The sequence below is a fragment of the Gymnoscopelus braueri genome, assembly GCF_963280865.1.
Source record: "Gymnoscopelus braueri genome assembly, chromosome: 16".
NCBI lineage: Eukaryota > Metazoa > Chordata > Actinopteri > Myctophiformes > Myctophidae > Gymnoscopelus > Gymnoscopelus braueri.
Window position 1 is genome coordinate 24113293 of NC_137616.1, and position 22727 is coordinate 24136019.

Below are 22727 nucleotides of genomic sequence, written 5' to 3' on the forward strand. Positions count from 1 at the left end.
TAGCTTTTACAATCTTTATTAATAAAATTTCTAAGAACATAGTAAAATAAGTTATACATCTGGCCATCAAATTACACATTTCCTTTACAGTTCATTCTAAAGCAATAGCTTTGGGAGAAAGGTGATGGTAGTATACCTGAAATGATAGAATCCAAAGCTTCCTCCGTTTTAAAATAATTTCCACAGGAAATGACATAAAAAAATCCCCCTACAAGTCAATGCCATTTGTCAAAACTTAAACTTAAAATAATTGAAAATACTCAGGCATACAATAGAAATGTTATTGCACAATAAGCTGTGTCACAAGTGACAATCCTTACTACTCTTCAAGTTATCAATTTTGGACACAGTTGATTTTCTGAAGCTTTAATGGAAGTGTATATTTTTTATAATGAGAGTATGTTTTCATAAACCTTTATTGGACAGTTCTTCCTTAGTTGAAATATGAAGTAAAAAACCACAAAAATAAAATCATGAAAATGGTTAGGTCACAGCTGGGTTGTTAATGTGGCGAGTTTTGGTCAGGGTTTGTTCCAAGTCCTCGGCCATGGTTTGGGGTGTTGTTTTTAAGGCTCTGCCATGGCCGACCTGTCTGAGTCCTGAGGGGTTGCGTTGGGCTTCATGGCCAAGTCCTGCCCCTGTCCAGTGACAGTATGGGGCCCAACGGCATTTTGGGGTACCTCAGGAGGACCCCGAGCAAAAGCGTCACTGTGATGATGGACTGGCATACCTCCTGGTGGGAGGTATGCAGGCGGGTATCCGTGGTCACGTGGTCCTGGGAAGCGCATATCAGGAGGAAAGGGTGGACGTGGTAACATTGGGCCTCGGACACCTGGACAGAATGGTGGAAAAAGCAAATGATGAGACGTGACATAGGGTCAAGTGTGTGGGAGTAAAATCGGTACTTCTACACAGCTTATCATCACAGGGAGAAAAAAAAACAGTGCGATTTAACCATTCACATACCCGGTGGTGGGAGCATCGGGGGGAAATGATGAGGCGGAGGTGGACGGAAGAGTGGAGGTGGTGGACCTCGAGGGTCAGGGCCAGGTCTGGGTCGGAATGCGTGCCCGTTGGACGGGCGAGGTGCAAATTCTCCTCCCATGGATCCAAGCGGTGGCATAGGCATACCTGGGTGTCCGTTGGCTGGTAGTGGAGGCCCGTGAGGAGGGATGTGGTGCCCGGGCCCAGGGTGGTAGTGGGGGCCGAGGGGTCGCACAGATCTGTGGGGCCCAGGAGGTGGGAATCGACCATGGGGTCCAGGAGGCAGCATAGGGTCATGGGGTCCAAGGGCTACTGGGGGGCCCTGGGGTCCAGATGCAGGCGAGTCCCGGATTGGAGAGGCTATGAAGGATCCAGGGCCCTGAGCAACAGAGAAGACGACAAAAGGTAACAGTCAGGGAGAGCAACGTTTCTGACATCATCTCGTATGCTGTTAGTTACTAGTGACATTTTATTTAATATTCCTCTTCAAGCAACTTCAGATGCATTAAGCCAAGTAGTGATCAAAGAAAAACACTGTATATTCACCCAAACCAAAACGTACAGCGAGCCAACAACCAATCACGTTACCATTAACCAAACACTGTGATTTTTACGGACCAGAAAACAGGACAACCGTCACAAATACCACAGACATCACAATTTCAAAGAGGTGAGTATTTCCATCCAGAATGTGATGCTGGAGTCCAGACATTACGCACACAGTCACCCCTTCATTCAGTGTTGTGAGAGCAGGTCAAAACTGTACATCACGCAGGGCTGGGCAACTAACTGGAAATGTATTGAAACAGATATTTAGAACCAATAAGCGACTAATTGAGAAGCTTTTTGATCATGTTTTACTTCTTATATACTGCATCAATGAATCGCCACGAAAAAAAATTTCTAATAGATATTTTATAATCGATTAATTGATTAACCACTTAACAGTGTTACTCCTTTACCCTAGGCAAAGGGTCGTAACACAGTATTATACTTCGTTGTGGCGTACTAAAATAGCAGAGCTTGTAGATTGGCACTTGAAAAACATTTATTGTTCATTTATCATAATGGAGGCAAAAGATTGAAATAATCTGATGATATTGATTTGAAGTCATCGCCCAGCCCCATCATCACGGTTATTCAACACAGTAAAGCAAACAGTCATGGATCACTCCCAAAGTCTGCATGCGGCTTTAGGGGAGAAGGCCCTCACACCTAGACCTGTCACCATACCCCTCTGGCCACTCTATACTCACTGGCTCTGGACTCTCAGTGGAGGCCTCAGCCTGTGTCTCTGAATCTATCGGTGGAGTCTGAGCAAGGACACACACATGGATCATGAAGACAAGTAACATGAAGACAGTGTTCTAGGCCTACACGTGGAACGAGAGAGGCCACGGGTTTTTAACCATTTAAGAGTCTGATTAACGAGAGACTTACAGAGGTGTCCATGTTGGCAGGCGAAGAGGTACGTGGGGCCATCATGTCTAGAAGAGAAGAAAACAGCACACAGTTAACACATTGACTGCCAGAGTTTATTCATAATGCACTCACCCACTGCCAGGGTTTTTAATATTTTTTTTAATAGAAAATAATGTGAATTATTTGTCCGTTTTCTTTTTAACATTGAAGTGAATATTTTATTTTATTATTATTAATTCGTTGTGAATAACGGAAAAGAAATTACTCAAAAATTAGAGAAACCTTTTAAGAATTCAAAAACAAAATACTTTTTTTTTTTTAAAGGGGAGAATTCTCCCCTTTGGCAGTAAACACCATTGACTGAAAAGGGGAGAATTCTCCCCTTTGGCGGTGAGTGTGACCTGGCGATAAAAGCAAAGGTTCCAAGCCATGGATGGGTGGATAGATGGATGAATAGATGATAGTCATACCAATCCCAGAGGTGAGTTTGTTGTCAAGGTAACGACCGTGAGGGTCTGATGGAGGTCGTGGACCTACAGGGGCAGAGGAAAACATTTTTGAGAATTTGTTTTAACTCAAGTTGAAATATATGTACATAATGGCTTGAGATGTTAACAGGTGTCATTTATGTTGTAGAACATGAAACTCTCTAAAGCTCATGTTAACCAGATCTTATTTTCTGCATAAATCCAAAACTCAGTGGTACGGAGCATTGGAAATATGATGAGGGAACTAACTGCTAACTTGCTTCTGGGTTTCAGAACTATAACAATGTAAAAGCATCAAGGTACAGAACAAAGACAGCAAACGTTTCTTTGGAAGAAAAACACATTGTTCTGCTTATTTTCTTCATCAGAACTATTTACATAATGCACAGGGGCCAGTTCCTATGACACTGTTTTGATGCTGTTGCTAATGAACACATCATCAACAATGCGAAACAAAGAACAGAGAGGAAAGGCTATTACATTACATGGAAGGAAAAGCATGTTAGTTCTATTCCATGGGGAGAACAATCAAAAGAGGGAAACATTCTGTAAAAGCAACAGGTGAACCAGTCTGATGTTCCAACAAAAAGAAACAACTCAGGATCAGGATTTTACTGAAGAGGAAGAAACCAATAGCAGCAGGAAATGCAGAATTGAGGAAGGAAAACACAAAGGAGAGTCAGGATGAGGGGGAAAAAAAGCATAGGGAAGAAAATCAAGGCTGTGAAAGAAGCTAAAAGATAAAATGACGCATGCAAGAGGAGTGAGATTTGGGCGCAGAAGGTTGAAGAAAAGGCTGGTGTGAAATGGCTCTGCGAAATCAGTGTAGGAAAGTTGTCCACTGGGACTCACCATACGGATCAATCTTCCTCCCCACAGGAGCAGAAGGGGGACGCCGAGGTCCTTCTATCATTGGAGGGGGGGATGGGGCACCCCCGCTCACAGGCGAGGGCCCGTACGAATCACCTGTTTTGATCAAACCAGCCATTTTATCAAGAAACAGCTGGCAAATTAGCAGCACACAATTAAAGAGAAACCTAACACTTACACCACTTTTTTTGTTAGTAAATTATGTATAGGGTCACTTCATTAATGCTGGAAATTGACGTTGGTCCCAATCTGGTGTTCACTGCAAAGGCAACACTGCCCTCTATGGGTTGCAGTACAGTCCAACATCATTCTGTGTTGGCTGTTGATGGGTGAACTTGTTTAAGGGGTCCCAGGCAGGCACTGACAGACCAGCTGGGTGGAGGTTGCTCTCGAGCTCTAATAGGTTCCTGGCGATAAAGGCTCTGGATCACTAGCCTTCTCAATAAAAACAATAGGTCATGGTGGAGGACCAAACAAACAGCTAAGCAGAGGTTTTGCCATTGCACAGACTCAGACACTTGATTACTGCAACATTACTGCAACCTTTGCCGTTCTCCACCCCTTCAAGTGACTGGGTGTTCTTAAACAAGTGCACCCAATATGAGCAGAGGAAAAGCTAAAATGGGGCATTTAGTTTCTCCTTAGGCACATGGAAGACTAGACCACAATATGCATTTGACATGGAAGGAAGCACAAAATCAAATCATGTACTGTGGATACATTTTGATGCCAGTTTACCATGGTGTTATCTTAACACCATGGTTGTTTATGGCCAGGTGTTGAGTGGACCACAGTGCGATCCATAGCTAAATGCTCTAGTCTACAGGATGGGTAGCTGTCCCCATAGGCACATAATATCATGTAGAATGTGGAGACTGATGTTACCTTGACGGGGTCCTGTGTTCTGTCCAGAGTTGGGCCGGAAGAGAGGAGCACGGCGCTCATTCAGCTGGGAGGTGAGCACAGCCAATCTGGACAGGAGTACATAACATATCCCCGTTATTATTAAAACCCAACAGTAGCTGTAGGAAATTGTTGCTGTTGGGTGGAAACCTTGTATGTCCAAAACCGTTCTTCTTCTTATTAGTGTAAGAACATTTTAAAATGGTGAAAATAGCCGATCTACAAGTATGATGAAGTAGGGCATCAACTTACGAAAAATAATATGGAGATACAAGGTTTCTGCCTTACAGCAATGAAATATCCGTTCATATGGCCAAAACACCATTATGTTCCTTCACTACAGGCACCTTGTGCACTCACTTTTCACGCATCTTGGATGTTTCAAGCTTCTCTTGATTTAGAGCTCGCTCTGCGTTTCGCGCATTCACCTGGAAGAGACATATCATCATTTATATATGACCTCAATTAGGAATCTAATGTGGTACAAGTATTAAGCTTATTTTTCGGTATGCACAACATACCCAATTTGAATGAGTTTTGTTTTCCTGCTCTTTTATCTACAAAAAAAGGAAACAGATATTAACATCAGTCAGGATATGAGGCGTAATGTATGCTTATACGACAAAAAGGATGTACTTGTGACTGAAGTATAAAATACGCCATTTCATTACGGATAATTTAAGTATGAGCGAGCCTCAAGGTTAACAGCATTAAGCAAACTTCGACCAATTAAAACAAAATAACTCAAAATGCTCTGACCTGCTCCTTATACACCCCCTCTGTCTTCTTCATCTGCTCCTCCATTTCACCGATGCGTTGTCTTAAGACTCGGACCTGCTCCTCAGCCTCCACAGCCTTACCACCCACCTCAGACAGCATAGACTCCTTGCTACGACGGTCCAGCTCCTCTTTGGTCAGTCTCCTATGAGGCCACAGAAATAGTTTGACCACTTTGAGGGTTTGTATGACAATTAAATGTCATGATCATGACAGTAGTACAGAGTCAACTCAGGTCTAGTTTACTAAGTATAGAGGGTTATCTTGCTTTGTCAGTTGATCCAATCTTCACTAGGTTCGATAATGTTTGCACTGTAGCTGAGGATTATTCTTAACAGCAACAATAACACAATGTGTGGGAAAGGACAATCACTTTACAATGACATGCAGGGACTGTGTGCATTTTGTGTATCTTTGAGTTGGGACTTTAAAAAAAATCATTTTTAAGCCACTTACTGCTGCAAGGCATTCTCCTTCTGTTGGTACATCTCAGTCATGATTTCATTTTTCTGCTGGAGGATCTTGTATTGATTTTCAATGTGGCTCTTCTCACTCTTAAGGGCTCCGATGGCATGCTCGAGCTCCTGGTGTTGTTCTATATAACAAAATACAATTGTGTGATTAAGAGAGTCTTCTTAACAACAACAACAGTTTTGGACATACAAGGTTTCCACCTGACAGCAAAGTAAGGTTGTACCAATGTGATCATACCTTCCATTGTGTTTCTAGATTTTTCCTCATTTAGCAGCTTGGTCATGAATCTGTCTCGCTCCTCTTCTACCACTGTTAGAGTGGTCTGGATCTGGGAAGAAACCAGTAGTGAGTGACTCATTATTAGAGCCCAAAAAGGACAAAGATGATACTTTGTATTTTCACATGCAAAGAGGAGCTTTAAACATTTGATTTGCAACTCACTCGAGACACATCCATCATCTGTTTAATCCTGTTCTTTACGGAAGTCTTCTTGTCTGTAAAATAACAGTGATACTCAATTTAGTAATTGCTCATCTACTTGGCCCATTCCTGTGAATTTCCTATGGCTTTTAAACATAGGCTGGAACTTACCAATGGCTACTTCACCATTGGGTAAAACTTTGTCACTTTTTTGCAAATCACAGGCATCTAGGTCAGCCAGCAGATCAGACAGCACCTGCAATGGAACAAGTGTGATATGGTGACATGAAGCAACCCTTACATGCAAAAATATATAGACTCACTGCCAACTAAAAAGAAAACCCAAAACACTTCTTACCTCCACATTGTGATCTTTAAGAACCACAGAGTCCTCCAGTTCTTTCTGAGACTTCTGGTAAACCTTGATCTGCTCACTCAGCTCCTTGTGCTTGACCTCCCATCCTTTAATAGTAGCCTTGAGCTGTAAGAAACAGTGAAATCAGGTGGTGCTTTTAAGGCAGTTGTTCTAAAACCTTTTTCGCTTCAGTACCCTTTCCCTGATTTCTGAATCCAGTACTCCCTTTACTCGACTACAACATTTTTGCTTAGAAAACTGCAAGAGAAAACCATAGCAAGCATAAAGATGTTGTGGAGTACAGGAGTTGCAATTAGTGCCTCCTGCGCAGATTGATTTAAAAATGTGTCCATAACATTAACAAGTTCAGTTCTGATCAGTTTTGTTTTTCTTTTGTCATAAACATACAAATCTGTAACAAGACATGTCAAATAATACGTATTGCTTTCTATTTAAGAACAGTTGAGCTAGTCAAGTTTTATTTATTTTTTAAATTTGGTTTAACACTTTACAGATCAGCAGGTTCACACAAAGTTTGTCTGTTTTATCATTAAACTTAACAGAAGAATAAATGTTTCCATTTTCCACTTTCTCTCACGTACCCCCTGTAGTTCCTGAGAAACCCATAGGGGTACACGTACCCCCATTTGAGAAACACTGCTTTAAGGTTTGATGAAAGTGTTATCCCACTTCAATTAACCTTCAATCTTGCAATTACTCTTGCAGAGATACAAGAATTGTGTCAATGTTGCATTTAATCCAGCCCTGAGAGAATAACTCTCTCAACTTTCAGTAGATAGAATAGAATACTTTATTGGCAACAATTAAAAGCACAGTATCACCAATTAAAAGCACCAAAATGGATTAAACAACAAAGGCGGAGTTCGTTTCCATTGTGGTCCATAGATGCCGTTTCTCTGATTTCAGCTACTACTAACTGAATTTGGCAGTGTAGCTGGCACTAGCTGCGTTACATTTCAGTTGCAATCAAAGTCATTTGTCTGCAGAAAAGCTGCCCTTTGGACTGTAGTTTGAACTCTGCTTTATGGATTTTAACCGAAAATCTTTAGTTTGCCAAATCGTACTTCCTAAAAAACCCACCAGATTAGACTGCTGTCAAGAAGTGGACCTTACCAACAAAATTCCCAAACAATATTGTGTCCGTCTTACCGTTTTGTTCTCTTCTTTTATTGCAGTGTGATCCCGCTCAAGGCATTTGTGTTGAACGGTCCGGGCTTCTTCACGAATCTTGGCCTCATCCAGGAGAATAGTGCTCTATGGGATAAATAATCAGGATATCATTAAGAGATACTGAAACAACAATGCAAAATTAGTGTTTTGAGAATTTATAAACATTGTGCAAGTTGGGCGTAACATCTACCTTAGCGAGTGCTTCCTGAGTCTTCTTTCTACTGAGCTGCAACTTTCCATTTGACTTCTCCAATTTTTCAATCTGAAATAATTCAGCAAACAACATCATGAGGCTAAGAGGACAACAATATAACATATATACACAGATCATTTAACATAAATAATGTATACAACAGCGGGTTCCAATAGCATATACAGAGTCGTGCCAAAAACCATAATAGACCAACAGGTAAATCACCGGTTGTTGGCTAGATCGCCAGGCGCTAAGTTGCCTATAGCAACAGTATTTCGGAGGGCTAATTTAAAGAAATTAAACACTAATAACCCATATATATATATATACACAGTATATATTTCTAACAACAGTGAATAAAAGCAATAATATATTTGAGGTTGTGCTTTATCGTAGTTATTGCTACAGCTGTTCAGGGTGAAAGCACATCGCTTTGCGTTGTGCCTGTGCCGCAGCACAGCCGTGCCAATAACCATGATAAAGCACTCCCTCTCTTGTATCTTTGTGTTTAATTATCTAACGTCTATAGTGTTAGTCCTTCTATCAAGAGCTCACTCATTCACCTATAGAGAATAAACAAACGCAGCTATTTTATTTTTTTTTTGCAAATTTTAGATAAATCAAAGGAATTAAAACTCACCCGGCTCTCATTATTCAGAGAATTTGCCCTCTCTTCTTCAAGAAGCCTTGCATATTTGTTCCTTTCTCCAGCGATCTGATCGTTTCGTGTTTTGGCCTGCAGAACCATGCCCTGTAAAGATAAGTATGAAGATAATGAAAGGCTGTTCTAAACGCTCCAAGAAATCAAGTGTGCACATCCAATATTAACACAGAACAAAAATAGATCAATATATTTTTCTCTGTGCTCACCTCCAGCTCTTGGTTCCTTTGCAGGGCACTGCTGTTCGTTACCGCCGACATCTTTTGCTTTTCTTTCAGTTCTTCAGTCTAAGAAAAGAGAAACCATTACATTCATTGCAGGACATAACTGATGCATAGATGTAAGACTGATCAAATTTGTAACCTACCTGCTTCTGGAGGTCTGAAATCTTTGAGAAGGCACCATCCTTTTCTTTTTTGAGGGAGTTGATTCGGTCATTGAGCCCCTTTTCATCCACTTATAACATACCAAACACCGGCAACAATTAGTTGACATTTCTACAGTTATTCATGGATGGAAATTGCTTTTCTTCACATACGTAATTATTAAAAAGGAACTAGGAAGAAGGTGAAAACTTACCAAGGTATTCACGCTTCTTCACCTAAAGATCAGACAGATGAATCACATTAAATAATCACAAACTGGTTTTATTTATCAACATGATTTAAAAAAGGCTAGTTCAACCAGAGTCACAGCAGAAGTCACAATAGGAAAAGAAAGCTTGTTAGCTTTCCCGCGTTAGCCTTGGCATATTTTACAGACTGCTGCGTGCAATATAGTTTCAGGTGAAGAATGCTATACTGTACTAAATGTATTCCGTTTGGTTCTATCAGTTATAATTTCATACATAAACAGTTTCTACAATAGTGTTGGATCATGATAAAACTATGCTTACAGCCAACACTGTCTTCCAGAAGAAAAGCGTGACGCTGATCACTCCAACCAATGCTGTGATGACGACTGCTTGCCATGGGCATCCATACAAGCTTTCCCCCGGCTTCCATTCTTCTGGTAGACGGGAAATCACCTGAGGACACAAATACAGACGTTATTGTGTGATGTGGTCAGGATTACAAAAACAAACGTGGAAAGTGGAAAAACAAAAAAGTGTTATAGCCAACAATGTTTGCACATACAAAGAAGTTGTCTCATGAGGTTTGGTGCATTACACTGAAGAACCTGTATAGTTATTTATATCGATAGAAGAAAAAGTATTACATTTACAACTAAAGGACACTGATCATCACAAATAAGAATTTGAAGAATAAAACTTGGAGTTTAATATTCAAAAAATGTTGTACTAATTAGTACACTCAAATATAAGAATTAAGGTTAAGATATGGGGATGAACAGTACAGTATCTTGTTTCACAGGACCATCACAAAACATCTGTCTTTAGGGATCAGGAATTTTGATTCCTTTGATACTTCCATACTTCAGGTTGCGACAATTAATCAACCTTAGCGATTAACAATAGACCTTTGAGAAAGTGTGTGACCTAGTATTTTAACGATTCAATTCAATTGTTTCTTGATGATGTGCTTAATGTGTACCGTGAAGATACTAGTGTAAATGTTATTGATCTTTGCCACGTGTACAAGTCAGAACTCAGAACCACACAGTAAGCTCAGGTCCTCTTATTGGACTCCACGCACCCTTAACAAGGTGAGGTTATTTTTCTCCCCTCATGTGGAGATTTCACCACCCTTGAGTTGACACCAATGATACAGGGGGTCGTGCCCTAACCCTAACCCATCAGCGATTGGCTTGTTAAACTCAACGGGGCAGTGAATTTCTGTGGATGTGATATGGTGCACCACATAATTTGTTCTGGTGACAAGTAACATTGACAACAGTGAAGTTGGCTTCAACTATGTACCAGTGTTTATGCATGTATGTATTTATGTCTAGATGGTATGCATATACTCACTGTATGTATTCACTTTTGTACTATTACTGCTGTTGCAAACCAAATCGTCAATTGGGGACAAATACAACACATCTTTAACCCAAACCTTAAAAAGCCTGGTGAATGAAACTCACAACAACAACACAGCTTCCTCCATTATGCTAATGAGGAGGCCAGATTAGCTTTAGCAACTCAACAGCTCAAGCTGTCAAGAGAAGAGAACAGACGCATGTTCTACTTACATACTGCATCTCCCTCAGAAAAAACACGTACAGCTGATCAGAGTCCATCATAGCAGGTCGAGGGAACGTATCGCTGTCCATGACAGATCGCAGCACATAAAATAAACAAGAAGGGACCTATAGCGATGCTAGTTTGACAGATGGCTGGCTAACGCTTTAACTACCGAGTCTTAACGTTATCCAGAGAGACGTTCAACAAAATAGAAGCGGTCCAACAACCCCGTCAACGAGAGGCAAATACAAAAAAAGACGATAGGTTGCAAACGATTAAGCAATCATTACTAAGGTTGTGGTATGGCTTAACTTAAGTCGACCCCGTTCACGATCAACAATAGAGCTTGAGTAGAGCCTTGGCCGGCTTTTGTTACCATTAGCACGTAAAGGTTAAGTACGCAGGTTAACTAACGACGTTAGTAGTGGATATAGTAGTTATTTCCCTGGCTCAGGCCCATCCAGCAGACTAACAGCTCGCCGGCGTCGCCGCTACCGTTAGTCAACGGGTGAACTTCAGTCTACAACACCGCACGGTAGAAACCAGTGTTGCCAGGTTTTGAGAGAGAAACAAGCAACCAGGTCTATGAAAACAAGACCAAAAGAAGCGAGCCCTTCGCCCTTTAAACATAATACGTTGGCCATTGGAAAATGGCAGATCTACAAGCTCACAACGCGTCGCATGCTATTTTCAAAAAACATTTTAACAACACAAATCTTGTATATGGCATAAAATGTTCTCAGATGGGGGTCCGCAGACAAATACATATTAATTTGGGGGTTCGTTCTTGACATGAAAATGTTTGAAAAACGCTGGTTTAAACAACATTAGTAAGCCCAAATAAGCAACTACACTTTAGAAACAAGCCCCAAAAACCGCAACCACCAATATTTACAAGCAACTTTACAGGAAAACAAGGCCGCTTATAATAAGCCGACATGGCAACACTGGTAGAAACACGTCAACAGAACATGCATAGAGTAGTTTTTCGCCTCTATGTAAGGCAGGCAGGTCCACTACTTCCTCCCATAAAGCGGTCATCATAAATAATCCAGGGTTTAACTGAATTCTTATAGTTTAACAGTTAAAATACACCAACCGGGGCTCTGATATCAGAGTACACGTCCTCAAGCTGGATGTGTCATTCTTTTAAGTTAGACATTAATCGTTCACATGCCAATGTGCCTTGTTACATGTGATTAGGACTTACAAGTGCCATATGCAACAGAAAGTGGAGTATCTTTGGGGAGTATCAGATGCATTCAAGATAAATAGGATCAGTGTCGAATCGATCAAAAAAGATTAAAGATGCCAAACATTCATTTGCAAAGAGCTGGGTTATGGGTATCTCAAGAATGAATGTTACCCTGTTGATTTTTTTTTTGTTGCATAATGACCTACAAGTATATAGCTAAACAATGCCGTGGAACAATGTACAAGATAGTCACAAAAACATTGTTAGTTTGAATATTTTTATGAAAAGGCATAATTTGTAGGATATGATTGATTGCCTGTGTAACTATTTCTTGAAATATAAGAACATAAGATGAAAACTGGAACGATTCCAACTCTAAAGTCAATCATAGGAATATAGTTTAAGCAGCCTCTACTAAGTTTTTTGTCACTTTGGATAGAGGCTGTTTATCATTAAGATATTTGATTGTTATATTCAGTGTAAAAGTTCTTGTTGCAGGCTCCTGGCTGCAACAGGCAATACAATTTGTCCTAATGCTGTACCACAACAATTAAGGTGCAAATCTAGAACAGCAGATCTAGATTGCAGAATGAAAAACGTAAATGCTGCTGGCATTTTCCATTCTGACATTTAGATGTGCTGCATTTTAAGCACAACTCTTAACGTGCACTTAACAGGCATTCAAAAGGATTAAGGTTACATGACTATTAATAGCATGGTCTTAAGACTTACCAGAATGACCCACTCTCCAATTTTTGTCTTGATCAAATCAAGGACACAGCCCGCATACAAAAATCCTTTCGACATAGACCCCAATTCCTCTTCCTCGTAAAAGTCAGAAACAGGTTCGATTGAGTCCACAGATCCTGAAGTTAGAAAACAAGCACATTTCACATCACATGTAGTTAGAAGCAATATCAGCCATTTTCCACATTATTTGAATTGAAACAATTTGATAAATACGGAAAGGGAACAATTCATTCCGGCCAGGCTGAATTTGGGGTTTGATGATACACTTTTTTGTGTGTTATATTATGACAATAATAATAAAGGAAACAAAAACTTGTAACCTTGTAAAAGGAAGAATTAACTTTTTAAGACTGCTTTGACAGAAATGAAAACTACATATCGATGCTGTTGTTGGGCTGAAACCTTGTATCTCTATATTTCAACTTTTTATATCTCCATACAAATATTAATGCCCCAATTTGTCGTACAAGTGTCACACAAAAGTAACTAAAATGGCCAATCTACAACACATTGTGAGCTTGTAGATCTGCTGCTTTCTTTTAATATTTTTAATATTTTAGAAACATTTTAAAAGTGAAAGTGGTTAACTGCATCCCTGGATTTTATAAATGTTGAACCAATGCAAAGTATTAACAAAATCGTGTGACCAAATAATAACAACATTGGATCCATTGGAACACAAGCTATTTTTTCCCTATTTCCTGAAAAGTAACCGTTTTGGACATACAAGGTTTCAGCCTGACAGCGACGATATAATAGCGACAATAGGGCTATGTTTTAGGAAGCCTCTAAACTGCCAACCTGAGGACGAGTGTTCCATCTCAACACCTAGGCCAATGTCAAATGGCTTTTCCAGGATTGTTTGTGGAACCTTCTGCATTTCCTCTGCTGGATCGAAGGTTGGCTGATTGTCTTTGTTTTTATTAAAGTGACCTCCATCTTTCTTTACAGCAATATCCGACCCTCTGTGTGCTTCGGTCAAAATGACCTGCTCATCTTCCTTCTCTGGCAGCGTTTCCTCCACCTCTGGTGCAGTGAGGCTGTCATCCCTCTCGGCCTCTGTGTGGTTGTCATCGTGTGTTTCTTCTGTATGAGGGAGCGTCTCACTTTCCTCAATATTTGGTATGCGTTTATCTGTTGAAAAACACAGGATTAAAAAGTTAATAAGGGACATGACTTTCTAGCTATTTCTGCTTTATCCTTATATCATATATTGTTGTTGATCTTTATGTTTTGAGTTCATAAATATTAACATTGGTTCATTCAATGCTCATGTCTTGCCAAGTCTTCCTGCCGGCCAGGAAAATATTTCAAACTAAATTTAAAATATTAAACAATAGAAAAATAACAACCTTTATCGAGATGTGATGCTGTGTCTGTTGACAGCGGTGTGCTGTCACTAGCCACTGAATATTTCTGTCGTAGGCTGAATGCAAGCTCCTGGAAATCATCCAGTATTTGAGATTCCTCATCAAACGCGCTTGTTTCCTTTTGCTGCGAGTCGCTCTTCAAGTCGCGGCCGTCTAGCATCTTTTCAATCTCATCCAGGATCGGGTTCTCAGAGGCTTCCAATATGGCCTCAAGTGCCTTTTCACTGTCGTCCAAGGTGCCCGTATGTGACTGACGGGTAGCCTGGAGCTCCAAGTCCAGGTCAGAGAACATAGCCTCCACCCTGAAGAGGTTCTTGAGACCCAATATCTTTTGGAAGCGCTCCATATACTCCTCGTTGAAGTGGTTTCGTAGCAGAGTCAGTCTCAGAACATCGTCACTGTATTCTGGCTCTGAGGTTGTCGGAGCAGGCAGGCTTGATTCAAGCAGGGGTTCAGCGTCTTCTGGCCGTGATGGGTGTGACTGTGTGGAGGAAATTGCATTTTCATCTTCAAGGAGTCCTTCCTTCTCACCCCCCTGCTCCACCTCAATCTCCTCAGTAGGAATGCCTGCTTCCTCTGATAATTCTGGGTGAGTGCGCTCATGCTTATTCTTTTCTAAATCTATTGCATTATGTTCTTGATATTGGTCAGATAGATACTCCTCTTTGTGATGATCTTCTGGCTCCTTTGTTTCCTCCTCTGCAACTACGATGTCTTCTTCTGTGTCCTCCTCTGCAACTACAATGTCTTCTTCTGTGTCCTCCTCTGCAACTGCAATGTCTTCTTCTGTGTTCTCATCTTCTAATTCAGTGCCGAGATCCTCACGGTGATGCTTAGAAGTGTTATTGTCCTGTATATCTACATCGGCTTGAACCTCTGGCATCTCAATCTCCAGCCCCACTTCTGCCTCCCCTTCCTCCTCCACCTTAGTGGGTCTGAGTAGTGTCTCACTTTGTGGTTTGTGAGGGTGGGGTTCCACTGAGTCGTGTCCTGTTGACAAAGGATTCTCTGCTGTAGTGCTCTCCTCTATGTTTTTGTGGGAGGCCTGCTGTTCATCAGTGGGAAGCGTGGTTTCGTCTTGTTCATTTTCATGCTCTGCAACTTCTTCCTCCTCCCCAACTTCATCCTCCTCTTCCTCCTCCGCAACTTCACCCTCCTCCTCCTCATCATATAACGATTGCTCAGAATCATCGTTGGTTTCCATCTCCACAGTGTTTTCAGGATTGGAGGTGAGGAGATCTTCAGACTCTTTCAGTGGTTCTGCTGACAGCAGTTGGATGTCATCTTGCTTTGCCTTTTCAAAGTTAGGAGGGGGTTTGGGGGCACTTTCTTCCTCGTCTTCATCATCCTCATCTTCCTCTGAACTTGAAATGTGTGCCGTCGTTTCTCCACCAGTGACAAGTGCAAAAACTTTATCCCCTAGTGATGTCCACACGTTCTTCTTCTCTTCTTTTTTCTTCTCTGAAGTCTGTTGATCATCATCATCACGTACTGTTGTTGGACTTTCCTCCTTCGCTGGATGTTCAGGAGCGTCTGCTGCCAGTAATGGAGTTCCCTTTTCAGTATCACTGTAATCTTCATAACCATCTGCCAATTCTTCACTTTCTTCCTCTTCATATGGTGTGACCTTCCAAGTGTCTTCATCGTCAGTTGTGACAGCATCAAATGTTGTTCCAAGTGTAGTTTTTAACTCAGGGATGGGCTTTCCTTCAGAAACAGAGTCAGATACAAGTTTTGAATCAAGATCATCTACAATATCATTTGCCGTGACCTTCGAAGTGTCTTCGTCGTCAGTTGTCACAGCATCAAAGGTTGTTCCAAGAGTAGTTTCTAACTCAGGGATAGGTTTCCCTTCAGAAACGGGGACAGGTCTTTTTTGTAATGCAGTAGTATCATCTCCGGGCAAAGATTTGAGCTCAGTGTTTGTTGGCTCATCTTTGGCTCCTTTTTTCAAAACATCGTCTTCTGTGGTAGACTGCTCTTGCTCTATGTCCTCTATGACACTCTCAGTCACCCCAGACACAGTTCTCGCACCAGACTCCTCTAACTCTTTATTGGGTGATTCCGTCATTATATCTTCCGGATCTACATCAAGATCCTGAGCATCATCGTTATTGTCATCCATGTTTTCAGTACCCTTTACTTCTTCTCCAGATAGCTCTTTTTCTTCTTCGGTAACCAGTGATGTTTTTCTTTGGTCAGATGTGCCATTATTTACATTAATATCCCCCATCGGCATAGAGGTCCCCAGCAATGAATCAATATCATAGTTGTCAAACCTATCATATCCTGTGTCAAAACAGACAAAATCTGTTTCCTGGAAAAAGAAAACAAGTATATTGCACTTTATTGCAACACAACAGATAAGAAACAACCACAGAGCTTGTTGAATTTAAGGACTATATAATTCAAATAGTGTTAAAGCTAATTCATTGTGTTAATAAAATAATAAAATGAATGTGTTCTCATACCTGAGCTGGGGCCTCCAATTCTTTTTTGGTATATATATGATTTACTGCAAGAAAGTCCTTAGGGAAATAGCCAAAGTGACTACCAACCTATTGACAGAAATAAGGAGACATTATATGGAACATTATAAGCATGTAGCTATAGTATATTGCATCCAATAAAGTTCAAATATTAAAGATAGTCAACTTACACTCCCCGCCCATATGTCTGTCCTTCTGCCTGATAGTTTGTAGTATACATAGATAGTTTCTGATTTCTTGAAGGACAGAAACCGACAGTCTGGTCCTGAGAAATCACTCACAGCTTTCCCTCTACATAGGAGCACTGTGAATACAAAACATAACAATTTTGGTTGAGAGGCAAGCCTTACTAAATTGTCATTTTTTCATACAGTGTAGGAAAAGAAATTCAAGAATCTAGCAGCAACCATTTTACACTCAACATTTTGTCAAATTGTGAATGATGGGCAAATGATTTTACCTTTATTACAAACCGATAAATTGTAAAATCATCCCTGTACTAAATGTTAGGCTTTGTTGTCCCTCTCCAGCATCAGTACCCGATATACCCATTTGATTATGAACGTCCTTGCTCCCTGCAGCTACAAAACAATCTCCTTTGAGGAATGTAAACAGGTAGGCCTAAGGGGTAAACAACATTTTTTTAAGGCGTAAACATTGTGTGGATAGAAAAACCCATAGGAAGTGTGGCAACAGATTAACAGCCCTGAAAATTCACCTTTCAGGAGGCCAAGAAAGGAGGTAGTACTATTTATTTTCCCGCTAGACAGACGTTCTTGTACATAGCCTTTATTCCCCCCCCCCCTTTTTTTATGTAGCCTACATAATGTTATCTTTTACCCGTTTTTAAAAAAATATATATTTGAACTGTGGTGCCACTATATATGTCTATGAATTGAATATCAAGGACCTCATTGGAAACAAGACCGCAAGGACTTTTATGAACGGACCTTTTAGACAAAGTATTTTAAATGTACTGTGCTGTTTTACATTTTTTGCCTAATAAAATATTCAATCAAATTCAATCAATCAAAAACAGATCCCCCTACTAGTTGTGGCAGGATCTGTTGCCACACTTCCTATGGATTTAGAAATATTAGCTTCATATGCTCATTTCTAGTTAATTTTAAATATTTGTATCGGCCTGAAAACTAATTCTCAGAATGGGCCTTTGGGGGGTGACTAACTATGCATGACACTAAGCCTGACTACATCCTTTACCTTACGTGTCATCTATTACTCTACTGGTCGAAACACAAGATTGTGATTGTGATCATGGGTGTGTGTAATAATTTAGAGTTTTAGACCTACTCTGGTGGGTAGAAAATACATGCATGTAACACTATGATATATTAAACTGCTAATATGTAAACTAAGATCAGGACTAGGGACCTAGGTGACGACTAGCCCCATCAGTGACCTCCACCTCCCCCATCCAACGGGGGGGTCACAGGGTCACAGCTGGGGACGATTGCTTTCCGTTGAAAAGTTCTACAGTATAAAAGCCATTTACAAACATCGAACCAAGCAAACTGCAGCTGATCCAGTTTGAAACATTCAAATATAACGACACGAAAACGCAGCAATAATAAGCCAAACATGCAAACACTGTAAATAAATGCTACTGATCCATTGAGGTGCAGTCAGAGGGGTTTGTTGTGAATTTCGCCAAACCGGCCCCGGCGTAACAAAAATTAGCTGCTAATGGTGGCTAACGCCATCTCGACGGGTTTTTCAGGACGTGACATAATATACACAACAGTGCAACAATCCTGCGAGGTTGTTATCCACTTTAGTTTACAAACTAACAGGTCAACAGGTCAAAGATAACGCAGTTTACAGCTTGTATTACAGTCCAATATCTCGTCACACACAGGCTGGCAGGAGCAAAGCATCACTGAACGATGATGATGAGCCAATAAAACATACTTACTGCTACACTCCTCATCGGCACATCTTTTAAGTTCAGAGAACCTTCTCTCCAACGCTGCAGCTGAAATAAGACTAAATAGTATTAATATAAGGCCTTTTCGGTAAAAGTCCTTCTTTGCTGCCATGCTGGCAGTTGTGTTGCCTGGCTAGGTTCGGCTGCTTGAGCATGAGCACTGACTGAGATGAAGCCGACACGTCAGCAGATCCGGCCTGACTCCTGAGGGTGTTCTTTTACTGAATACACTTCTGGTTTGAGCCTGAGGATGTTAACAGTTTCAAGCAAAGCTTAGATAAATACGATCGAGGCAATATGTGAGATATAGTTGTTGTTTTTTCTCTCTCCATGTAGCAGACCCCGTTCAGGACGTGCATTTATTAATGCACTTTTAGGGCAGTGGTACTGGGTAGTGTAATCGAAAGACTCGCCCCAAAACACGCTCACCCCCATATTTTTTCGCCGACCAGCGGTTCTAGTATTCTTGTATTTGTTTTACTGAGGAGGATAAGGTTAGAAGTATTCTTGTATTTGTTTTACTGAGGAGGATAAGGTTAGAAATACGTTTAGGGTTAGGCATAGTTTGACTGACGGAATAAGGAATAAGGTAGGTTTGGCATCGTTTTACTGAGGTTGCGTAACGCGTTTAGGAATAAGGTTAGGTTGTTTAGGCATAGTTTACTGAGGTTACTTTTAGGAATACCAGGTGAATACCGCCGGATTTGCCCCCGGACGACTGCGTTTTGGGGCGAGCGTTTTATGCCAAACAGCAATACGGATCCCAAGAAAAAACAAAACAAAAACCGGATTGAGGAGGAGGCACAGGATTTTTTAATCCTGAGATCTGAGGCTGATGCATCGGTTCTAGCCTAGGCTTCTCTGCTAGGTCTACCATAGCCTTAGATAAAGACTATTATCGTAGATGTATTTTATCGAGTCTGACTTTTACTTTCTTATCTACGAGTCTTAGCGACCCCCCCCCCCAGTTTGCCCTGCAATGTCACCAGTAAAGCCCGTATTTCTCCAAACATGTACAAATGGTAAATATAAGGTGCTTAACCGCTTGCCCCAAATGTTAGCTAGGTGTCCGGAGTATTTGTGCAATGTATTAGTCTATATTCTTAAGTAAAGACGTATTTTAATCCCGTCTGTGGCCGAACGCCTCGTTTACTTCCTATTTACATTGAGTGTAATTCCGGTCTTCACCGGAAGCGCTCCGTCACTGACGCCCATTGGGAACTTCCGACAGAATCAGCCACAGATGGGATTAAAACACTTTATTGAAAAGTATGGACTAAATACATTGCACAAATACTCCGGCTAAGACTCTCGTAGATATAAAAATGTCAAAATCGATTAAATACATCTACGATAGTCTTGATCTAAGACTAGCTCTATCTTAAGTGATAGGCAGGGCCTGAAGGGCGCTGCCCTAATAAATATAAACTAGAAAAGGGCACTCCTCCTAGGAGCGCAGGTCTTCGGCAGGCTGGGTGGCCTACCCACTAGCACTACCCAGGGATGTGTCAGTCCTGGGTTGCAGCCAAGGGGCCAGCTTCCTGCTTTGAAATTGAGTCGATATAGGAAGAGAGTTCAAGTGACTGTTCATATGAATGGCCTGTAGTTTCGATGTTTTACCCCTGCTGGTGTCAGAAAGAATTTCTCTCAATGCAAGCTGATGGGTTTTTGACGAACTTTAAGTAGGGTATGTTGTAGGAGGGGTACACAACCAATAACAAGCTACACAACCAATAGCATTCATTCCCCGCCCCCGCTCTTGATTGACAAGCTACCCAACCAATAGCATTCATTTTAGGGATTGTTTTCCGGTTGCTTTTTTGTATATATTAAAGATGGCGGATTTCAAATAGCTGAAAAATCAGCTTCAATTACGGTCTGTAGAAACCAATTGCGTCACTTAGTCCATTCATTTTTACGGTCTATGGTTGCAACCGACAGGATGATGAAGCTGCGGGCCGTGCGGGTGCCAAATAGCGTTTCTATATGACATGATAGTTGAAGGCCGGGAACGTTTTGCATTTTGTAAATACAAAAAGTTCCCGGTCTACCCGGGAAGGATGCAAGTTGGGAACCGTGCATGCACGTTGGGAATGCCTGGCTAAACCTTTATTTAGACAGTAAAAAGACACAAAAGTAAGTAAAAAGACACAAAAGTTCACACTTTTTCAAGTGTGAACTGGCCAAGAGGCCGAATAAAATTACACGTCTTTGCCAAACAGCCTACAACACAAAACAAACAACAATAGGACATCCATGATACACAGCAAATACCTAAAAGATTTCCAATAGTGATTCAGATTAAGCAACATAAATAAAAGCTAATGGTTCTACATAAATTCAATTTAAATAACAGATTATCTATATCTATCTATATCTATATATATATATATTTGGCATATCGGTCTGTTCTGGACAACCGGATCTCCATATATGCCTAATTATGGGGGTCACCAGAGATTTCGACCCAGGACGATTCGACCCGGACCATTCGACCCACTCTCGACCCGCTTGGACCTGACATTTCGACCCGGACCGCGAGAGAGAGAGAGAGAGACAGAGAGAGACAGAGAGAGAGAGAGAGAGAGAGAGAGAGAGAGAGAGAGAGAGAGAGAGAGAGAGAGAGAGAGAGAGAGAGAGAGAGAGACATAATAATAATAATATGTACATTGATTTACCAAACAATTATTATTTGTCCCCATCCACTATCACTGGGAGTCTGGGTTTGACTCCCGCTCGGGACATTACTTTTTCAAACAACACATTTTTTTCGCCGATAAAGTATAGTTTTGGACCATGACGGAGGCACGCCGACTCAGGAGACCTTGAGGCCAAGGAGTCGCGCCCGAGCGCCTCCAGGCGCGAGTGCCCGCGACGACCGGCCGATGGTCTCCTAGTCGACTAAGTGCCGTCCGAGTTATGTACCGATAGGCACAGAATAGTAAATGATGTTGTGGGGACTGCGTTTGCCCCGCTATGGTTTGCCCCAACTGCCACTCACTGCACTAACATAGCCCGCCAGCCCCCTGTATATAAAGTTTGTTGTGTCAGTTAAAGTGATGAAGTACATGCAGAGTAAGATTTAAGTCAGGACAGCTAGCTTATGAGATGAAGAACTGGGTCTGAATGCACGCACCTTGTACCTCCAGGACCTCACCACCGTCACCTTGTACTCTACTACCCTCTAGGGGTTAATAATTCGATAATAATAAAGATAATTCGACCCGGTAAATTTGGGTCGAACTGACTCGAATTCGCGGTTGGGCGAGTTGTCCTGGGTCGAAATCTCTGGTGACCATTATGGGGATATCAGCCGGATCAACGGTTTTGAGCAACCGCTGATCCGGCGGCTTTCAGGTAGGACGCCGGACGGGGTGCTTATATCTAGTTTAGGGGCACCTCCCCATTGAATTTAAGATGACATTTGGCTTGTTGTCTTTCATTTATACCGAGAGGTCCATTTTGATCTTTTTAAACTTGTATATACTTGTAACTTGTGTTCCTTATTACTTCATGACTTCACCCATTTTCAACCTATTTTCATATTGGTCCTCACTAATGCTCATTATAGGTACAGTTTTTGTCTACCCCATCTGTGTCCCAAAGGAGGGCTGTGGACAGTTCAGAAACCCGCCTACTACTAGTGACATCATAGATGGGGAATCCAAGTTAATAGAAACTGGGCTTTCTATTCCTGGAAAGTTAGCATGCTGTATAATGGAAGCCATTGCTCTCATGTTTTTTTTTAACAAAAAACAAAACAAAAAAAACTGCCTAATGATGGTGTCACTGGTAGGCAGTGACACCATCCTATGAGACACAGACCGAGTAGAAAAAACTGTACCATTTTATCATTAGCATTAGGTATGAAGATAGGTTGAAAATGGGTGAAGTCGTCCTTTAACTATTGTGCCAAAGTCTGTACACACACCAGGTTTGTTGATCACATGACCTGCACTGATTTAACTATAGGAATTTGGCCCGTCCTACCTGAAAGCCCCCCCATACCTTTGGTGATTGTACAACTTGTGGTTCAAGAGTTATAGGCCAAAATGTGAAGCGGCCTGACGGGCCTGTTATATAGTGCCGCCATGAAG

At 41.3% G+C, this 22727-nt stretch overlaps 1 protein-coding gene across 2 annotated transcripts; it reads right to left on the reverse strand.

The window, feature by feature from the left end:
• On the reverse strand, nt 1–19013 carry mia3 (MIA SH3 domain ER export factor 3). Of its 2 annotated transcripts, XM_080453166.1 has the most exons (28): nt 18619–19013; nt 16856–16989; nt 16668–16754; nt 14179–16513; nt 13628–13960; nt 12809–12942; nt 9634–9765; nt 9318–9339; nt 9106–9194; nt 8948–9025; nt 8718–8828; nt 8075–8146; nt 7864–7968; nt 6697–6819; nt 6510–6594; nt 6360–6412; nt 6156–6246; nt 5901–6039; nt 5427–5589; nt 5189–5224; nt 5028–5095; nt 4650–4735; nt 3747–3860; nt 2877–2939; nt 2425–2471; nt 2241–2297; nt 967–1363; nt 1–832 (listed from the first exon to the last, which is right to left on the reverse strand). In XM_080453166.1, exons 1-28 carry the CDS (start codon nt 18740–18742, stop codon nt 567–569), a joined length of 5544 nt encoding a protein of 1847 aa, XP_080309292.1. In that variant the 5' UTR covers nt 18743–19013; the 3' UTR covers nt 1–566. The 2 variants fall into 2 exon arrangements, with proteins under 2 accessions (XP_080309292.1, XP_080309293.1); XM_080453167.1 differs by lacking the exon at nt 2241–2297.
• Between the last annotated feature and the right edge of the window lie 3714 nt (nt 19014–22727).